This window comes from Heliangelus exortis, chromosome 12 (assembly GCF_036169615.1).
Source record: "Heliangelus exortis chromosome 12, bHelExo1.hap1, whole genome shotgun sequence".
NCBI lineage: Eukaryota > Metazoa > Chordata > Aves > Apodiformes > Trochilidae > Heliangelus > Heliangelus exortis.
In genome coordinates this window covers 3,979,701-3,996,149 of record NC_092433.1, presented here as the reverse complement: position 1 = coordinate 3,996,149, position 16,449 = coordinate 3,979,701, and the positions used below count along the sequence as shown (strand labels likewise).

Below are 16,449 nucleotides of genomic sequence, written 5' to 3'. Positions count from 1 at the left end.
GCGAGGCAGCGCGTGTCGGGGGGCGTGTCCGGTGCGGCGGGGTGGGCCGAGCCGGGTCGGGCTGGCGGGGCCGTCAGCGGTACCGGCGCCCACCGGGGAGGCCCCCGCCGCCCCGCCATGGCGGCCCAGCCCCCGCTCGGACCTCGGAAGCGGAGCGGCCCGGCGCTGTGCGGGGCGGGCTGGGCTGGGGCCGCCTCCGGCTGCGGCGGGGCCCTGGCGAACGGCTTCCCGCCCATCAAGCGCTCCAAGAGCTCGGGGGCGACCGTGCCTGGCGAGGGGCCCGGGGATCCCTTCGGGGACGGAGACGACTTCACGGCGGACGATCTGGAGGAGATCGACATCCTGGCCTCGCAGGCGCTGTCACAGGAGGCTGTGGGCAGCGTCGTGCCCCGGACCGGGCCCCCGGGACGGGCGTGGGACCCCAGCAGCTCCGAACGCGGGGAGGCTGCGGGGAGTTCCCCGGGCAGCACCCCCGGCCCGGCGGGGAGGAGGAAAGGTCGGTGTGCTGAGGGGAGAGCGCGGATCGGCCGCTCCGGGGCTTGGCGGTGTGACGGGGTAACGATGCGGGGACTCCCGCCGGTCACAGGAGTGTTGGACCGGGCGGACCGGTGTCAGCCGAAGAAATGAGGTTATGGCTGTGACCGGCGTGTCTGGAGGTGTCCCAGGGTATTAAGCAATTGGGAAATGTTTATCATCCCTTTAGGAATGGCTCCCGGTGATCAGCCCTGGCGATCGGCCTCTGCCGGCGCTGTGCCAGGTGGGTAACGAGCCCGCCAAGTTCGGGGACACCGGGAGCCTGTGACAGCTGCCACCTTCAGACTGCGTGATAAACGGGTTAAATCAAGCAAACAATAACAAGTGATGGGATGGGACCGGAGGGAATGGCCTCAGGTTGTGCCAGGGGAAGTTTAGGTTGGATATTTGGAACAGTTTCTTCACCGAAAGGGTTGCCAGGACCTGTCCCAGGCTGCCCAGGGCAGGGCGGGAGTCTCCATCCCCAGGGGGGTTTCAGAGCTGTGGAGATCTGGTGCTGAGGGACGTGGGTTCGGGGTGGCCTTGGCAGAGCTGGGTGAATGGCTGGACTTGATGATCTCGAAGTTGGTTGTTCTCTGCCAACCAAAATGATTCTGTGATTCGCAGTATTTTGCACGTTGGCTACCAGCCTTTTCTCCTCACTATTTCACTCATAAATGCATCAGCTGCCTCGTGTGAACAGCTGATTTTCAGATTTCCTCGGAAAAAGCACCCAGGACACCAGGCTTTGCTCACAATTATAGTGGGCCTAAGATATTCAGACACACTCAACTGCAAATAACAAGATCTTGATGTTAAGTCATCAGTGAAATACCTACAGCACCCTGCTTCAGAACAAATCTTGGCTTTTTTCTGCACAGGAAGCAGCACAGCAGATGGCATAATAAGAGATGCCTTCCAGTTTGAAGTGCTACAAACACAGCATGAGGAAACTAAACAGAAGGTGAGCAGTATATTCCCCTCTAACATTTTTGACAGGGCTAACTGAAAGGGGGGGTAAATTTGTTTCCAGGTGTCTCATTCTAATCAGGCTGACTAGTTATCTTTGAAATCCATGGATCTATTAAAGGTCTTGTAGTAGAAACAGCTCCCGTAACATAAAGACCAAAAACAATATTCTATTTCTTGGTTACTTTGGGTTAGTAAATCTTAATTTGTTAGTTTTACTTGTTTCCTGTCAAACTCATTCTCTGTCCTGTCCTGTAGTCAGCAAGGGTTGTGTTATGGAACTTGAATTTTTAAGACAGTAAAGTGATGTTTGATTTTTTTATGTTACCTTACCTTCTGGTGATCCCTTATGGCAAGATGGTGTAAGGAGAAGCAGGTGCAGAGAGGTGAGAAGGTACCATTCCCAAAGTGAGCCCATCCCTCTGGAACACAGCCTAGGGAGAATATAAACCCAAACAAGTTTATGATGATGTTTTATCAGAATGATCTTTTAGCCTCTGGCAAAATTTCATGTAGGTGTTTCCTGATGTGTGTGTGTATTTAATGGTCTTCAGTGACCATTTAAAGACCATTTAATGGTCTTTAAATGCTTGGTTTGGGTATTTTTTTAGCATGAAAGAGGTCTGCAGCTTAACAACACCATGTGTGAGGAAATTTCATTGATTTTATTTTGATCTGGTGATTTTCAGTGTCTGGGTCTTGGCTGTTAGGAGAGGCAGTAACCAAGGAATAACTTGTGCACAGCACTCACACCTCAACAGACCTTTGTTTCGTCAAGGTTGTGCTTTCTTCCTGGTGGAAAGGGCCTGCTCTATTTATCTGTCTCTCATCACCCTGACCTCTGTTCTTGTCACTCTTTCCCAGCTCTCTTATATCCTACTTTGTTGGAGAACCTGTACACCATGTTAAACAGGGAAAAAGAATAATTTTACAAAGAGGTATAGAGGTGTCTTTCTGCTTTTTCCTCCCTGTTTTCTCTGAATAACTATTATGTCTCAAAAATATTCTCTCTGAGTGGTGGTGGGTGTTCTGAGAGTATTAGAAATGATGTTGTGAAGATTCAGCCTGGGTGTGGTAGCTTGTCTTAGAGCAGCTTGCATGTTGGCTACCTTGGTACATGAAATATTACAATTAAACTATTATTATCAAAATAATGAATAAATTATTGATGCATGTGACCAGAATAATTTTCAAAGAGAGAACATAATCACAGAGAAGGGGAAAGAGAAGAATGGTCTCTGAGAGACAGCAGGAGGGTATATGAAGAAAAGCCTTTGCTGTTCTTTCATAATTCTGCTCAAGAAAACAGTAGCTGGGCCTGATTTAATCAGAAAAAGAAGCAACACTGAAGAATTTTTCAGCTGGGTTACAGAAGCATTTTTCTCTCCAGAAAATATAAATATACATATACATATTTTCCAGCCACATTATGACATAAGTGCATACTATTGGTCATGTACAGCCTTTAATGGATTCATTTGTTTGCAGCTGAAAGAAATGCAGGATGAAATTCTTACTAAAAATGGAGAAATTAAGATTTTGCGTGACTCAATGCAGCAGATGGAGTTTGCTATGGAGGAACAGAAAAGATCATACATGCTGTTGGAACAGCAGAAATCTCAAACCCTCAGTGAAAAAGAAAAAGAATTCTCCAAAAAGGTTTGTAACTATATCAGTTCCCTGTACATCACATGCAGAAGCTAAATTTTTGACTTGATGTCAGACAGTTTCCAAGCAATGAATGCTTTTTCTTATCTAGAGGAAAGTATTTGTAAGAACTGGCTGAGGGTTTTCTTCTGCCATAATACGAGTAAAGTAGAGTAAAATTCTAGTGGTAGAAATTTTTATAACTGGGGTGTATTTTAAAATGGAAAAAAGCAACAGAATGTGCTTTGTGCCTCTGATCAGATTGCTGTTCCTGTTGCAGTCATCTTTCTGCAAGCCCTGAAGAGGACAGTGGCAGCTTTTGTCCTGTTTACTCTGCTGCTAACGGCCCCACTGTAGTCATGCTGTGCGTGGTGCTTGGTCTGTCTTAACAAGTCATACCCTTCTTGCCTGAACTTCTGGCACTTGGTTCTAAGATAGTATTAATTGGACTAGCATATATAAAATTGGAGATCTTTTGCAGAGCTCACAGTAAGTAGATGGTAAACTTGGCATTCTTACTGTAATTTTAGTTGCTCTGCAGTTATGACACCACTGAATTATTCAGTAGCAGTAAAACTGAGTCTTTTTTGATTCCTCCTTCAGTTACTGTCATTACAGTCAGAGCTGCAGTTCAAAGATGCAGAAATGAATGAACTAAGAACACGACTTCAGAACTGTGAAAGAAATAAACATGTTACTCAGACGGTTTTAATGTCAAGGTAGGAACTCTGGAAAACAGATTTGTGCTGCTCTTTACAATATATCTGCTTAGACTATTAAAGAGGTTTTCTTTCTCCCTGTAACTTTCTCCCTTAGCTGTTTTCTTGAAAAAAATACGGCCAAAAAAAGTCTGTAGACATGTATGGAATTTGATTAAAAAAAGAGCCTTCCTTGTCTCTGTGCCAGAAATGCAAAGAATTTACAGTGAAATACCTTTAAAACACCAACATCACAGAAGCTATTAAATAGAATCTTTGTTGTTTCTTAATAAAATAATTACAAAAGAAGTACTGATTCATCTAAGTGTTCTGTTTTTATTTTAGCCCTAAAAAGAATTCTGTAATACAAGTGAAGTCAGAAGGATGTTCTCCACAGCCTGGAAAAAGATCTTTTCCTACAAAGGAGTCCTTCAGTGCTGAGATGTCTGCCAGACCATCATGTGCAGGAAATTTGATTACCCCAATTACTTCAATCAAAGAAGGTAAACCCATATACAACTTGCAACATATGTAGCTTCATACCAACCTTCTGCCTTGGGTATGAATCTTTGATCTATGTGACTGGGCTGGGTCACTAAGTTCACTGTAGAGAAAAACAAGTATTTGTTTTTATTTTGGTTTTGTTTAAATTTCTTTCCATTTTATACCAATTGACATTAAAAAGCTATGACTGAGATTTGCATCAATATAATTTAATTCACCCCTTGATATGAATTCATACATATTCACTCCCTGTGCCAAGATGTCATTGACAAAGTGGCTCTTTGCTGTAATCAATACTTTCACTTACTATGTGATAAGACAAAAATAAGCCAGTGGTTATCTGCCTTCTTCACTGAAGAAAGAAGAACAGGAAATAATTTGCTTACTTCTTGAACCCCTCTGCTAGTCAGCTAATGCATTTTTTATGTTCCTGTGGTTTTAGCTTTAAAGCTGACTTTTTTTAAACTGTATTTTGGATGGTACATATTTGGCATACTGAAAGAAATAACTGAAACAGTTCAATCATTTCCTCTTCTATGTACACAAATTCTTACAAAAGGGTATGCTGAAATTCATTGAGTAAGGCTTAGGAAATTCACATGTACATGTATTTGAAGATTGCTGTAATATTAAACAAAATTGGCTAACTGTTGTGTTTCTATAGAAAATAATAAATGGAAGAAGTTTGGGTATCATCAATTAATTCTTACAAGAAGAGTCATGAAAAATCTGAGATGTTACTGTCAGTTACAGTATTCAATCTGAAACTGTATGGATGGTATGAACTCATTCAAAAAGAAAAATACATTAACATTAAAGCATTAGTACTGCTATTTTTTTAAGCTCTCTGACTGTTTGTTATGGTAGCAACACAAAACTCTGTATACATCTTTGTTTGAAAACCACACTTCATTCTTTGTCTTCTAACCCCTGCAAGGCTTTTGGCTTCAGTTTTCCTGGTAATCGTGACATCCATAGCTGATTGGAAAAGTATGAAATACTCAGTTTTATTCTTATTTATTAAAATATTATGTTGATTTTTAACTAACATAGTCCTGTAAATCTCTGCCAGTACTCAGAATTTAGCCTAAGTTTTGGGGATTTTTTCCCCTGAAAGAAAAGTTGAGACCAGTAGCACTGAACAATCTGTGGAACCCCTGACAGTAAAGGCAAAATTTTATTTGCTTGCCTAATTTATTTTGGGGAACAATTCTGCTTGCATCACAGCTCTTTCATATTGTTTGACATAGCTAAGCCATACAAAATAAATGTTTTTTTACTGGTTTACTGCCTGTTTACCAGAAACCAGCTGTGGCTAACTGCAGGTGTGTTAAGGTTCAGTACAGATATATCAGCAATGCCATTCTCATGGTGACTGTTTGTTTTAGACAGCAAGATGACCCATCCTGAAGTTTTAGCCCTGAAGCATGAAGCAATGGCCAAAAACGGTTCCTACAGCTCTTCACATAAACGAAACACACAAGGTAACTGAATTCTGGTACTTCAGAAGTAATGAGAGTTGCTCAGGTGCCTTTATCAAGCAGCATCATGCTGAGGACCTGCTACGTACAGTGGCACTGCCCAGCAGGGTGCTGTTCAGCTGGTTGCTTTTTGTTTTCCATGCTCTAGGTTTGCAGATTATATTTTTATCTTGTATCCTAACAACATTCTGATCTTGTTATTCTGTTAAAGAAAAATGTTTTCCTGGATTTTGCTTTATGGAAGGATAGGGATCAAGAGGCGTCTTACAAGGCTGGCTATTTCAGTATGAATATACTTTATATTGTAAACTGATACAAAAACAGGAACAACAAACATCTTTTTAAATATGAAAGTGAAGACAATAAGGCAATATTTACATCAGTCAGCACCAGGAAGTCTTCAGGGTACTATTTAATTTCCAATTTAGAATTGCATCACATAATTTTAATTCCTGGACTGAAACATGGCAGGCAAATATTTGGTTTGAGATGTTTTGGTAATGTCAGATTGCAATGAAAATAATATCTCTAAGTATAATTTAGTTAACATTTAAATTGTATCATAAATTCATTTTTTCTGAAAATCATTCTTCTAGAGAACATTTCTCTACAAGAATTTTCTCTTGTAGAGAAATAAGATTTGTAGTGAATAAAATATTATGAGGTTGAGAGCCCTACAAAGGAAGCTTATATTTGAGAATATTAACTTTTTGTAGTTTTCTGCATAATCAACAGCAACAACAATGTCTCATTTCAGGTTCAATCTTACTAAATGCATTGATGAAGCAGCCCATTGTCCCTGGGTCATCACTAGGACTCTGCCATCTTCTTAGCAGTAACTCTGAGTCTCTGCCTGGAGCTGTACTGCAGCCAAACTATGTGGATATGTAAGGTTTTTGTTAAACTGAATCTCATGTGTTCTTGGGGCAGTGGCATTCTCTACACTAAGAAATGCTTTCTCATGGACAATCACTCATTCCTTCTGTTAAATGCTGTTTGACATAGGCTATTTAATCATCTTTGATTGTTTATCTTTGATTATTGTCAATACTAAACAGTAAAATAACACTGAGAAAGAAACCAGGTTAATTTAAGGGAAGCCACAGAAAGATGTTCTGTGAAATCTGGGAGTTACTGTTAGCAGCTGCTATTCACTTGCATGGAGGGAAGGAAGCAAATAAACATGATCATGAGTTAAGTGGGAATAAAATGCTGAAAATGAGATAAAATTATGATTTCTTAGATGTTATTTTATTAGTAATTTTTGTGTTCTGTGGGTTTATAGCAAAACTCATGTCTCATTGCCCTTGCTTTATATGCAAGCAGAGGGGGTGCATTTGGCTTTGTAGCTGCAGTTTGATGAGCTATAGCTTAAGTTTCTCTCTCTTCTTCTCATCTCTGGCCAAGAAAATGATTTTTTATTGTTGCAGTCTTAAAACCCTTGTGTATTACAGATCAATAATGGTTCAGAAACTCCTTCCCAGAAGCTACCAAGTAACACCAGGGAAGGATTAAAATATATGACAGATTATCAAAGGCATGAAACCAGGAATCCAATGTTTGAAATGTAGTTTCAGAAAATGTCTTACAGTGAGCTGCTGAAGTTACTCAACTGTAAGCTCTAATTGCTTTCACAAGACCTAGGAATGCTTTGAACTTGCTCTTCCATGCAGGTGTAAAGGAATAGGATTATTGGTTTTGTTTTATGTTGGGAACAGACATCTCTTATTGCTGTAGCCTTTCTGTTATTTGATTCAGAATGCAGATAACTCAAATTTCAACTACATTTCTTTTGAAGTATTTCCCTTAATTTTATTTGGATAGGAAGTCTACACAACTACCCATCAGCAGGACAACTCAAGAAGAAATGGGTCCTCTTGTATCTCTGCGAGAAGCTCAAAAGCTGGCAGTAACAGGCTTGAACTTGATTGCTCTGGATGAAGGATTATCTGAAGAGAGCCTGACAGGAATCCAGAGGGAGTCCTCACCCCTCACACAGTGCAAGATCCGAGGTGCTGTGTACCTCTTGCCCTTGGTAGAGCACCACCTTGGTGCATACTGTCAAGCAGTGCAACTGGCAGACAAATCCATAAATTCTGCTTGTGGAAACCACTCATCCGTTTCTTCCAGAACCAACACAAATATGGTGTCAAGTAAGGAGGACTTTAGGTTGTCTCTTGAAGAAACTACAGTTATATCACTGGGTATTCTTTATTATTTGGTGTTTTATAGCTGGGACGTTGTCCACACATTGCTATCTACTGAAGTGGAAAAAAATTCTGCTGATGGAGTCGAACAGGTTTCCAAGATGGACCACAATGTGTTGTGTGATAATAAGTGTGGTAATAAAGAAGATACCAGGACACAAGGAGGGCTGCCTGTAGCTCCACAGGATGCTCACAACAACGATCAAGCTCAACATTCTTTGTTTAAAAAGCTGCTTCAGGTTTTAGCTTTTTCTGCTACAAGAGGCTCCCAGGCTGATAGTATACTGAACCAAAGCCTAAAAGTTTTGGTGAAATTAGCTGAAAATTCAACAATCGACTTGCTCATAAAGTAAGTCAGTAATAGCTTTAAAATTATTTCAGATTTTGTTGTTTTGTAGTTTTCATTCTCTATTGAACCTAATTTGTGCAGATGACAGTAGGAGTTTTGACATGGATGGGAGAATATCGAATTTCTCTGATCACCTTTGGGAAGCAGCTGAGGATCCTTTTACTGCCTTTGCTGGTAATGCATGTGGTAATTGCCCTCAGACAGGATCAAGATTTGCTTATGATGTTTGTGTGAGGCAGAGACTGTTGCCTCATTGCACAGCTGCCCCTTGAAAGTGAGAAAACCTTAAGAAGGCCACATGCAGTTGATCAGGATACCTGTAACATTCATTTTGGGTTTTTTGCAATTGCTGGGCAATGCACAAGGAAGGAAAGCACAGGGTTTCATGTTGGTAGGTAAAATGCTGCTCTCAAAAGAAACATTTCATCTGCTAATGGTCTAACATACATAACCGTAGCAGGAATTGCAGACCAACTACCAAATGCAACAGAAATCAAAACCAAGAAATGTTTTTCAGTATTCTTAGTATTTATGACACACGAGTTGAGATCAGGTATGTTCTGAAAGGCTAAAAAGGCGCAAATGATGATTCTGTGTACAAGAAAAAGTGTATTTTCAACTTACCTGCACTTCCCATTTCTAACTTGGAGATTTCTTTTGAAGTTTTCAGCACTTACTGAGTGGGCAGGTGCTGCTCCGCTGTCTGTGTCCAGAGACCCCTTTGCCTGCTGTCCTTTTGGCTGTGAGACTGGTGTCTCTTCTTGCTCAACACCACATGTTGGCTGCTCAACTTTGTTCTCATTCAGGTAAAAGTCTGCTTAACACAGAGAACTGCTATCACTAGAATGTTCATTACCATGACTAAAAGTAATGCAAAACAGGCCTTGCTCCAAGACGTTAAAACCCTAAAAGGCCATAAGCCCTCTGAAAGTTTGTTTTCTAGTTCAGGGTTTCAGTTATTGTTTGAAGAGTATTTTGTCTTGTATCTGTCTCATGCAAGGCTTTTGATACCCATGTGGATTTTTAAAACTACTTTCCAAATGGAAGTTTATTATATGAAAGGGTGATGAGGGAAAAAACAAGACTTTTGAGGATTTGGCAGTCTAATTAATCTGCATTCATGACACTGTTGAGCTTAGGGATTCCAGTATTCTGCATGACAAACAGTCTTTGTTTAGTTCCCTATGAATGAAGCAGGACAGCATTACCACAAATGCATATATGAAGTTTAGGGATACTGTTTTTTTCAGCACTTTTAAAGATGTTTGAAGTAAAGCAAGAAGCTGAGCCTGTATGACAAGTCATACAATAGCACACTGTATTCTCTGGTGTCACAGAATTATTATTTTTTTCATAAACAATTCACTGGTTGGCAAAAGAACAAAGTTATCTCCATTTCAGACACCTGCCTCCTCCTTGCACTGTACATGTATATTACATCAAGACCAGATAAATCAGCATCTGAAAGGCTTTGGCTTCAACTGGAACAAGAGGTAACTTACCACAGCTATTTGTTCACATGCTTTTTCCTGTTATTTCCACTTGGGGGAGTGGGAGGAGCATGGTAATGCACTCATGGTCCAAAACCGATTTCTTCCTCCAGCTGAAATAGAAAACAGAAAGTATTGGATTCCAGTAAGGGATTTCGTGGAATTTTAAGAGTAGCTGCTTGAAACTGAATCAGTAACTGTTCTTAAAGAGAACATCAGTCAGAACAGCCATAGTTAAATCACCAAAAAAAGCAAGAAAGATCCTAGAATGTCTGTTAATATTCAACAGTAACCTCTATTCTGCTTTTAGATCAAGAGGAGTAAAAGGAAGCAAGATCAAAGATTCATTTTGATTGTATTACTTACTTCTGAACTGTATCTTATGAGTTATATATAAAAGACTAACAACTCAGGATTATGTTACTATATTTAGTGGAAACACTAGCTTGCTGTATAGCAGTCTTGGTTATACAAGGGAAGGATAGCTTTTGAATTTAATTTGTATTGTTTGCATTGACAGTGGCAGTGTGTTTGAGGTTCTACTATTTTTTCCATTTCTGCTCTCATATGAAAGAATTTTGAACCATTTTCATTACTCCCCAACATACATTATTATATTAAGTGTAAACATGTTATTTGTATGCAGTGAATTGGGACCCACTAAAACCTTGCTAGCCCTTCTCATCAGGAAGCTGAAAAGGTTTCAGTCCAATGCAAATTCTACATCTGCATAAACTTAAAGAAAAAAAAAAAAGTAATGAATTTTTGGGGGTAAAAAAGATTAGCTGTTAAGAAAAACTAGTGTTTGAATCTAGTTATGAAATACCACTTCTGTCACCCTTTATTTGCAGCTTAATTGTCTGGTAATTGTGCAGAACCCCTGGTGCTCACTGTAATGCAATCTGTGTTTTTTGTAATAGACAGTGAGGCTCCTGACCAGGTGCATGTGGTGTCCCAGCCCAGTGGCTTTACTGCCTGGTACAGATTGCCAGTGTAACCTCGAGGTATGTCACTGCCATGGCTGAGTTTCATCCACTGAGAACCTAAAGGTACCCCTAAAGATGCTGAAACAGCTTTTTGCCCCTTTGGTACTTTAAAATGACAACAAAACAGAGTGGTACTTACTTTAAAGGATGCCACCTTCTAGGAAGCTTGCTTTTGCTTGCTGGAAAATACTCTGAAACTTGGAAATTTGAAGAGATTAATCAGTAATGAAATAACTTTTCTACTACTGTAATTTTACTTTGTATAATGAGGCACTTTTTTTTCCTCTTGCAGGTGGTTAAGGCACTAATTATAATGTTACATAGACAGTGGATGAAGATGAGAAGATCTGAGAACAGCCTGTGTGCATATAAGGAGCAAATAATTCAGTTTTTAAGAGACACTGTTTTACTCTTGCACAGCCTATCTCAGAAAGATAAACTGTTTCATGAACACTGTTTGGAAGTTCTCCATCAATATGACCAAGCCATGCCGGGCGTAAGAGCCATTCTCAAAAAGACTCAAAAACTGAGTGCTTGTGAAGGTAAAACCCATCAAATTAAAATGTTGGCTTTTTTTTCATGCTGTAGCAATAGAAATTCCACTTCTGTCCCTTTCTTCATTTAAGATGTACCAAACACCACTCAGACCTCTGTAGTGATCTAGTGCTTCTCAAACTTCACTACACTGAATCACTGCTTTACTATTGTTGTTAGTTTTACCCTGCTATTTTCAGAGAAATATGCCCCTACTGTCTGAGCAAACAAAATCCTATACTCAGCTCTCTTGAGTAAAACCTGCATTATATGTTGCCTTATTAAAAAAAATCAAGTCTCCAAGTAGCATTACACATTTTGTTTCCCTGCAGTCCTTAACATTGCTCTTCCTCCTCTTTCCTCCTCTACCCCAACCTTCTTCCACTATGACAAAAGCTTTTCTAGTCCATGTCCATCAGGACTTGCCCCTTGCTTTGCACACTGCTGGTGCCAGTTTCCTAGAGAGACTTAATCTTGTGAAACTGCCTCTCCTCCTTGCACTTTGATGCCATTTCTTCATTCACTCATAAAATTGTTTACATGTATGTTGCAGAGCTCTTACATCAGATAATTCAGATAAATTCAGATAATTTCATCCTAGTGGCTTTTTACATTTAGTTAACAAAATGAAGTTTTAAACTTAATAAATAGTCAGACCTAGCTGTCTGAGTGTCCTTTACTGTTTTTCCAACTGACAGCTAAACTTAAATTGACTGTCCCAAGACAGTTACCTCCTTTAGTGCCTGTAAAGGCATTAAAAAAGGAGAGATGTTAGAAGACAAAAAATGTAAAGAGCCATTTACACTGATATTTGCTGTAGCCTTCTACAATCAGTATGTTTTAAAATGCAAGCAGATACCAACAATAATTATACTACATCAAGTAGTAAAATTACTCTCTGAAACATTTTTGTTGTTTTTATTGTCATTGCAGAGCTGATTTTGGATGAATTGTATCCTCCTGAGCCAGAAGCAGAAGACCAAGGAATGGATTCCAGCTAGCTAACACCTAGCAAAGATCTCTGTCCTTCCTTATCTGTATCAGAAAAATCACTGCCACTATAAATCTGAAATTTAAATCATCTATTTTATTAAGTGATAATCTAAAGATTATACTCAAATGTAGAAGAACTAGGACACATTTCTTTGTTGTGATTATTGTATTTAAGCACCATCTAAATGTAGCCAAAAGCCAAGAGATGCTGATGTAAGAATTACACTGTAATTTACTGTTTTGCTGTGCAAAACCACTCATTGGCTTGTGACTGTTTCTGTTTATGGATTCCATCCTTTATGACATTGCTGTGAATGGAAATTTCACTATTGTGTTCTCCATTTTACTGTGACTGCAGCTGAATTTAAGATGCTGAATGTGCCAAGATATTTGGGATCACTGAGTTTACATGAAAGTCTTTTGAACATACTTGTTCCTTTTGCTTGGCTTCTGAATTTTCATGTTGATATTAGTAAACAGTTAACTGTGATTTAAAAACCTTTCTAGAAACAACTTAGTTGGAAGTTCAGTTCTCTGCAAGAAAGTCAAAGCCCTGTAATGATCACCCAAGTTCTCTTTTTTCTCAGTTTCATGAATCTGCTGGAAGTGCAGCTATTGAGACACCACAATAAAAAAAATACTTGAACTTCTTTTAAAAAAAAAAGTTACTTTAGAAGAATAAGATGGTAATGTTGAAGAGAATATTGTCTTACTAGGGGAGAGAAGGATACTTAAATGTGTTCAGAATGCCTGTTCTTTTGGTTGCAGTATCTGGATAGGTGCTGCAATGAAGATGAAGGAGCATCTCATTCCTAGGTACAGGTGATGGTTGGAACACTTTCACAGTTATTTGATTTTTGGCTGCCATACACTGAACCTTAGACCCTAAAAAGAAAAGCCTGTTACTACATTAAGTCTACAGGTGTGTTTTTAAATAATTTGGAAAGGAGGAGGACACAGTAATAGAGTGGAAAGGAAGCCCCTGGAAAACTTGGAAATACTTAGTTCTCTGCTCATAACCCAAAGCGTCTGTGTCCTGCCCTGGTGTGCATGGGCAAGGGGCCTGACTCCAGTGTGCTGAAAAAGCTCTTGGCTGAGCTCTCATTTTGAAGAGAAAACTTTCCCAGAAACAGCTATTCAGGAATACCCAGAGCAATAATCCAGTATCTCCCTAAGGCCAAAGCTTTGCTCCTTGTTCCCACAGCACTGCCCTCCCACAGTTAAGCCCTCCCTTGAGCAGAGTTTCAGAGGCATGGCCTGTTCATTCCTGTGGAACACAAGCTGCCAGCCACTCCTCAGCAACAGGTTTTTCAAATACCTTGTAGCACCTGGAGAATTGCCATTTTCCTGCAGTCAGGAAAGATGCACAGGCAAATAACAGCAAAGCAAGTATACATGGTTTCAAAAACCACCCTAGAACAGTCACCAGGGCACTGGCCCAGCCATCCTACAGAGATTTCAGCATGACACAACCATGTGACTTCTCCACTTAAAAAAAAGACACAAAAAACCCCTAACACAACACTTCTGGCCTTTAAGATTAGAGAGCACAGCTTGAGAATACCAGTTAAAAGCCCCTTCCTTTCTCAAAACCAAAATAAACATTAAGATATAGCCCTCAGCACAAGCAGTGGCACAGCAGTACCTGTGCTGTACTAATAAAGACAGGACAGTCACACTAACCCAAAATGCAATGACCTTCCATCATTTTCTACCATGTTCTCACCACCTAATTTCTCTAAACTATAATTAGAGTTTATGGAGATAAAATGCATTTAAACCCTAAGTATCAACCAAATCAACTGTTAACAGGAGCTGGAATTCCTTTACTGGTTTTCATCCAAAGTTGCTGAAGCAATCCAAAGTTATTAAACGTGGTTTAAAAAAATTCCTGGCCTCATCTAAAGGGTGAGTGTACAGCAAGCTGGTAAAACAGAGAAGTGTATTACTGCTAAAGTTTATATAAACAGAAGTGTTATCTGTGGAAAAAAATGCTAGGAAAATACCCCTGACTGTTCCCTTCTGGCACCACATCTCTTCCCATCCACCCACTCTTAACAGACAACACCCTCATGTGTGCATATTTTCACTCTTCCCACTTTTGACTTTAAAGTGGTATAGCCCAGGCTGACTACAAACAACCCCCAAACCCTACACTTTAACCTGTAAAAATGGTAGTATGACATTAAACCATAACTTTTAAAAACACAGGTGTTTTCTGTAACTGAAGTCTGTACTCCTAGGGAAAAACGAGGCTGCAGTCCTACAGAGAAAAGGCAGAACTTACAGAACTGCCTTTATTTCTTTAGTCATCTACAGCAACCAATCTTCTGTCAGGATTATTGCAAGATTGTACTGACTTTAATAAATCTTTCCTTTTTACAATTTTCCTTGGAATCAAGGAGATGTAGCCACGTATGCAAACACTGATTGCCCCTTGAAAGAAACCTGAAGCATTTTCACAGATTATGGGGCTACTGGTTTGCTCTTAATCACCTAAAAACAACAGAACTCAGACTGTTCCCATTAGACTCCCTGAAGAATTCACAGCACGACAGCTCTTTTCTCAAGGCCAGTTTGCATTTTCCCAACATGCTATAGATAAGCCATGCCTCTATTAACTGAGAAAAGGAATTTACTCTGGCACAAAGCACAGTCACAGGACTGAATGAGGAAGTATTGAGCAACAACAAAAACCACACCAGTCCTGTCCCATATGTGATTATCACATTCCTCAGCCAGCAGCAACCACCCATCCGTTTTCTTACCCCGAGGGATGAAAACTTGAGCTTCCCCTTTGCTGAAAGCTGAGATAGTTACTGTTGGCTTCTTCCTCCTCAGTGGACTGCACTGGGCAGAAAGGACTAGAGCCAGGCAGGAGACAGATGTAGAAAGCTGCCACCTCTGCTAGCTCACCCATTACTCTGGCAACTCAAGCATGGCAGCCTTGCTGCTGCCTTGCTACTGACACCAGACCCTGAGGAGTCACAGTGCAGGAGGTCCCAACCATTGCCCTCCTGAGAATCTCCCTGTGGTGATTCAAGGACCTGAGGCACTGCATGGATTCAAATTTACAGCAGTTAATTTCTACTAAAGCTACATACAGAGATGAAGTGAATGATGCTTCACTGACTAAAATATTTAGGGAACTTGCACAGGTGACACCTTGTTTTCTACAGCTCATAAAATCATTGACTAGTTGAGGCTGGGAAGAGCCACTGTAGGTCATTCAGTCTAGCACCTGATCAAAGCAAAAAATCCCACAGACTTGACAACAATTTTGTGTCATGTCAGGCCTCAAAACACATTTTTATAAACCAAACTGTAATAGGGGGGAATATGGCAAATACAAAATGCATCATCATGCAGCATGCAACATCCAACACAAGTTGGTTTTATTCACTGAAATCCCACTAGTGTGAACTAATGCTTTAAAAAGTTTAGCCTGTGCTATACTGTAAAAAAGTTATTTTAACCATTGAATCATGTTTTTATGTTAGTTACAGTCAGTAACATTCCTGGTTGTATTAAGGTCAAATGCAGCAGTTCTACCTAAGTAAAGATTGCATTATCTGCTGTGAACACAACAAATGCAAAACTTCTGTTTAAAGTGTAAATTGTTAAAAGTAAAAACTATGAATAATTGAGTAGCATTTAGCAGACTGGTAAGGAAAAGGTGGTCTGTGAGTTTTTTAAGACCTACAAACCCATTAAGTTTATCAAAATGCTTCCAAGAGTGAGGGCCAACACCAACACATTCAGTAAGAAGTTTAACTGGAAACACCCAACAATGTGCTAAGCACTTTGCCCCTCCAGCAGAGATGTACAGTTCACCTTGGATTAATCTTAAAAATGTTTAGTCCTAATGCTTTTAAGTGAAACAGTGCTCTGAGCAGCTGTTCAAGTGTTAACCTGCTTTTGAAAATATCCAAATGAAACAGCTACCTTTGTTTTCATATTGGTTATTACCTTCTAAGCACATAACTGTGGATCTTCTAAAAGATACAGCACACAATTCTGTTCTGTTTCACACAGCAACAGATACAGCAAATTTTTCCCTAGTTTGAGAATGTAGGTG

General features: G+C 40.0%; 1 protein-coding gene across 4 annotated transcripts; it reads left to right on the top strand.

The window, feature by feature from the left end:
• Positions 1 to 19: 19 nt before the first annotated feature.
• ATRIP (ATR interacting protein) lies at positions 20 to 13,281 on the top strand. 4 transcript variants are annotated; one of them, XM_071755502.1, is made up of 14 exons: positions 20 to 496; positions 704 to 757; positions 1,395 to 1,477; positions 2,971 to 3,141; positions 3,733 to 3,848; positions 4,173 to 4,330; positions 5,720 to 5,815; positions 6,570 to 6,699; positions 7,637 to 8,368; positions 9,032 to 9,174; positions 9,770 to 9,861; positions 10,779 to 10,862; positions 11,137 to 11,386; positions 12,312 to 13,281. In XM_071755502.1, the coding sequence occupies exons 1-14, from the start codon at positions 118 to 120 to the stop codon at positions 12,377 to 12,379; spliced, it is 2,556 nt and encodes an 851-aa protein (XP_071611603.1). In that variant the 5' UTR covers positions 20 to 117; the 3' UTR covers positions 12,380 to 13,281. The 4 variants fall into 4 exon arrangements, 3 of the variants coding, with proteins under 3 accessions (XP_071611603.1, XP_071611604.1, XP_071611606.1); XR_011728190.1 differs by lacking the exon at positions 12,312 to 13,281 and having other exon boundaries at positions 9,748 to 9,861; positions 11,137 to 11,191; XM_071755503.1 differs by lacking the exon at positions 704 to 757.
• Positions 13,282 to 16,449: the final 3,168 nt, after the last annotated feature.

Coding starts and splice junctions, on each gene's coding strand:
- ATRIP (XM_071755502.1), top strand. CDS start 118: ATGGCGGCCCAGCCCCCGCTCGGACCTCGGAAGCGGAGCGGCCCGGCG. Junction 3,142..3,732: donor AAAAAGAATTCTCCAAAAAG/GTTTGTAACTAT, acceptor TTCCTCCTTCAG/TTACTGTCATTACAGTCAGA. Junction 9,862..10,778: donor GGCTTCAACTGGAACAAGAG/GTAACTTACCAC, acceptor TTTTTGTAATAG/ACAGTGAGGCTCCTGACCAG.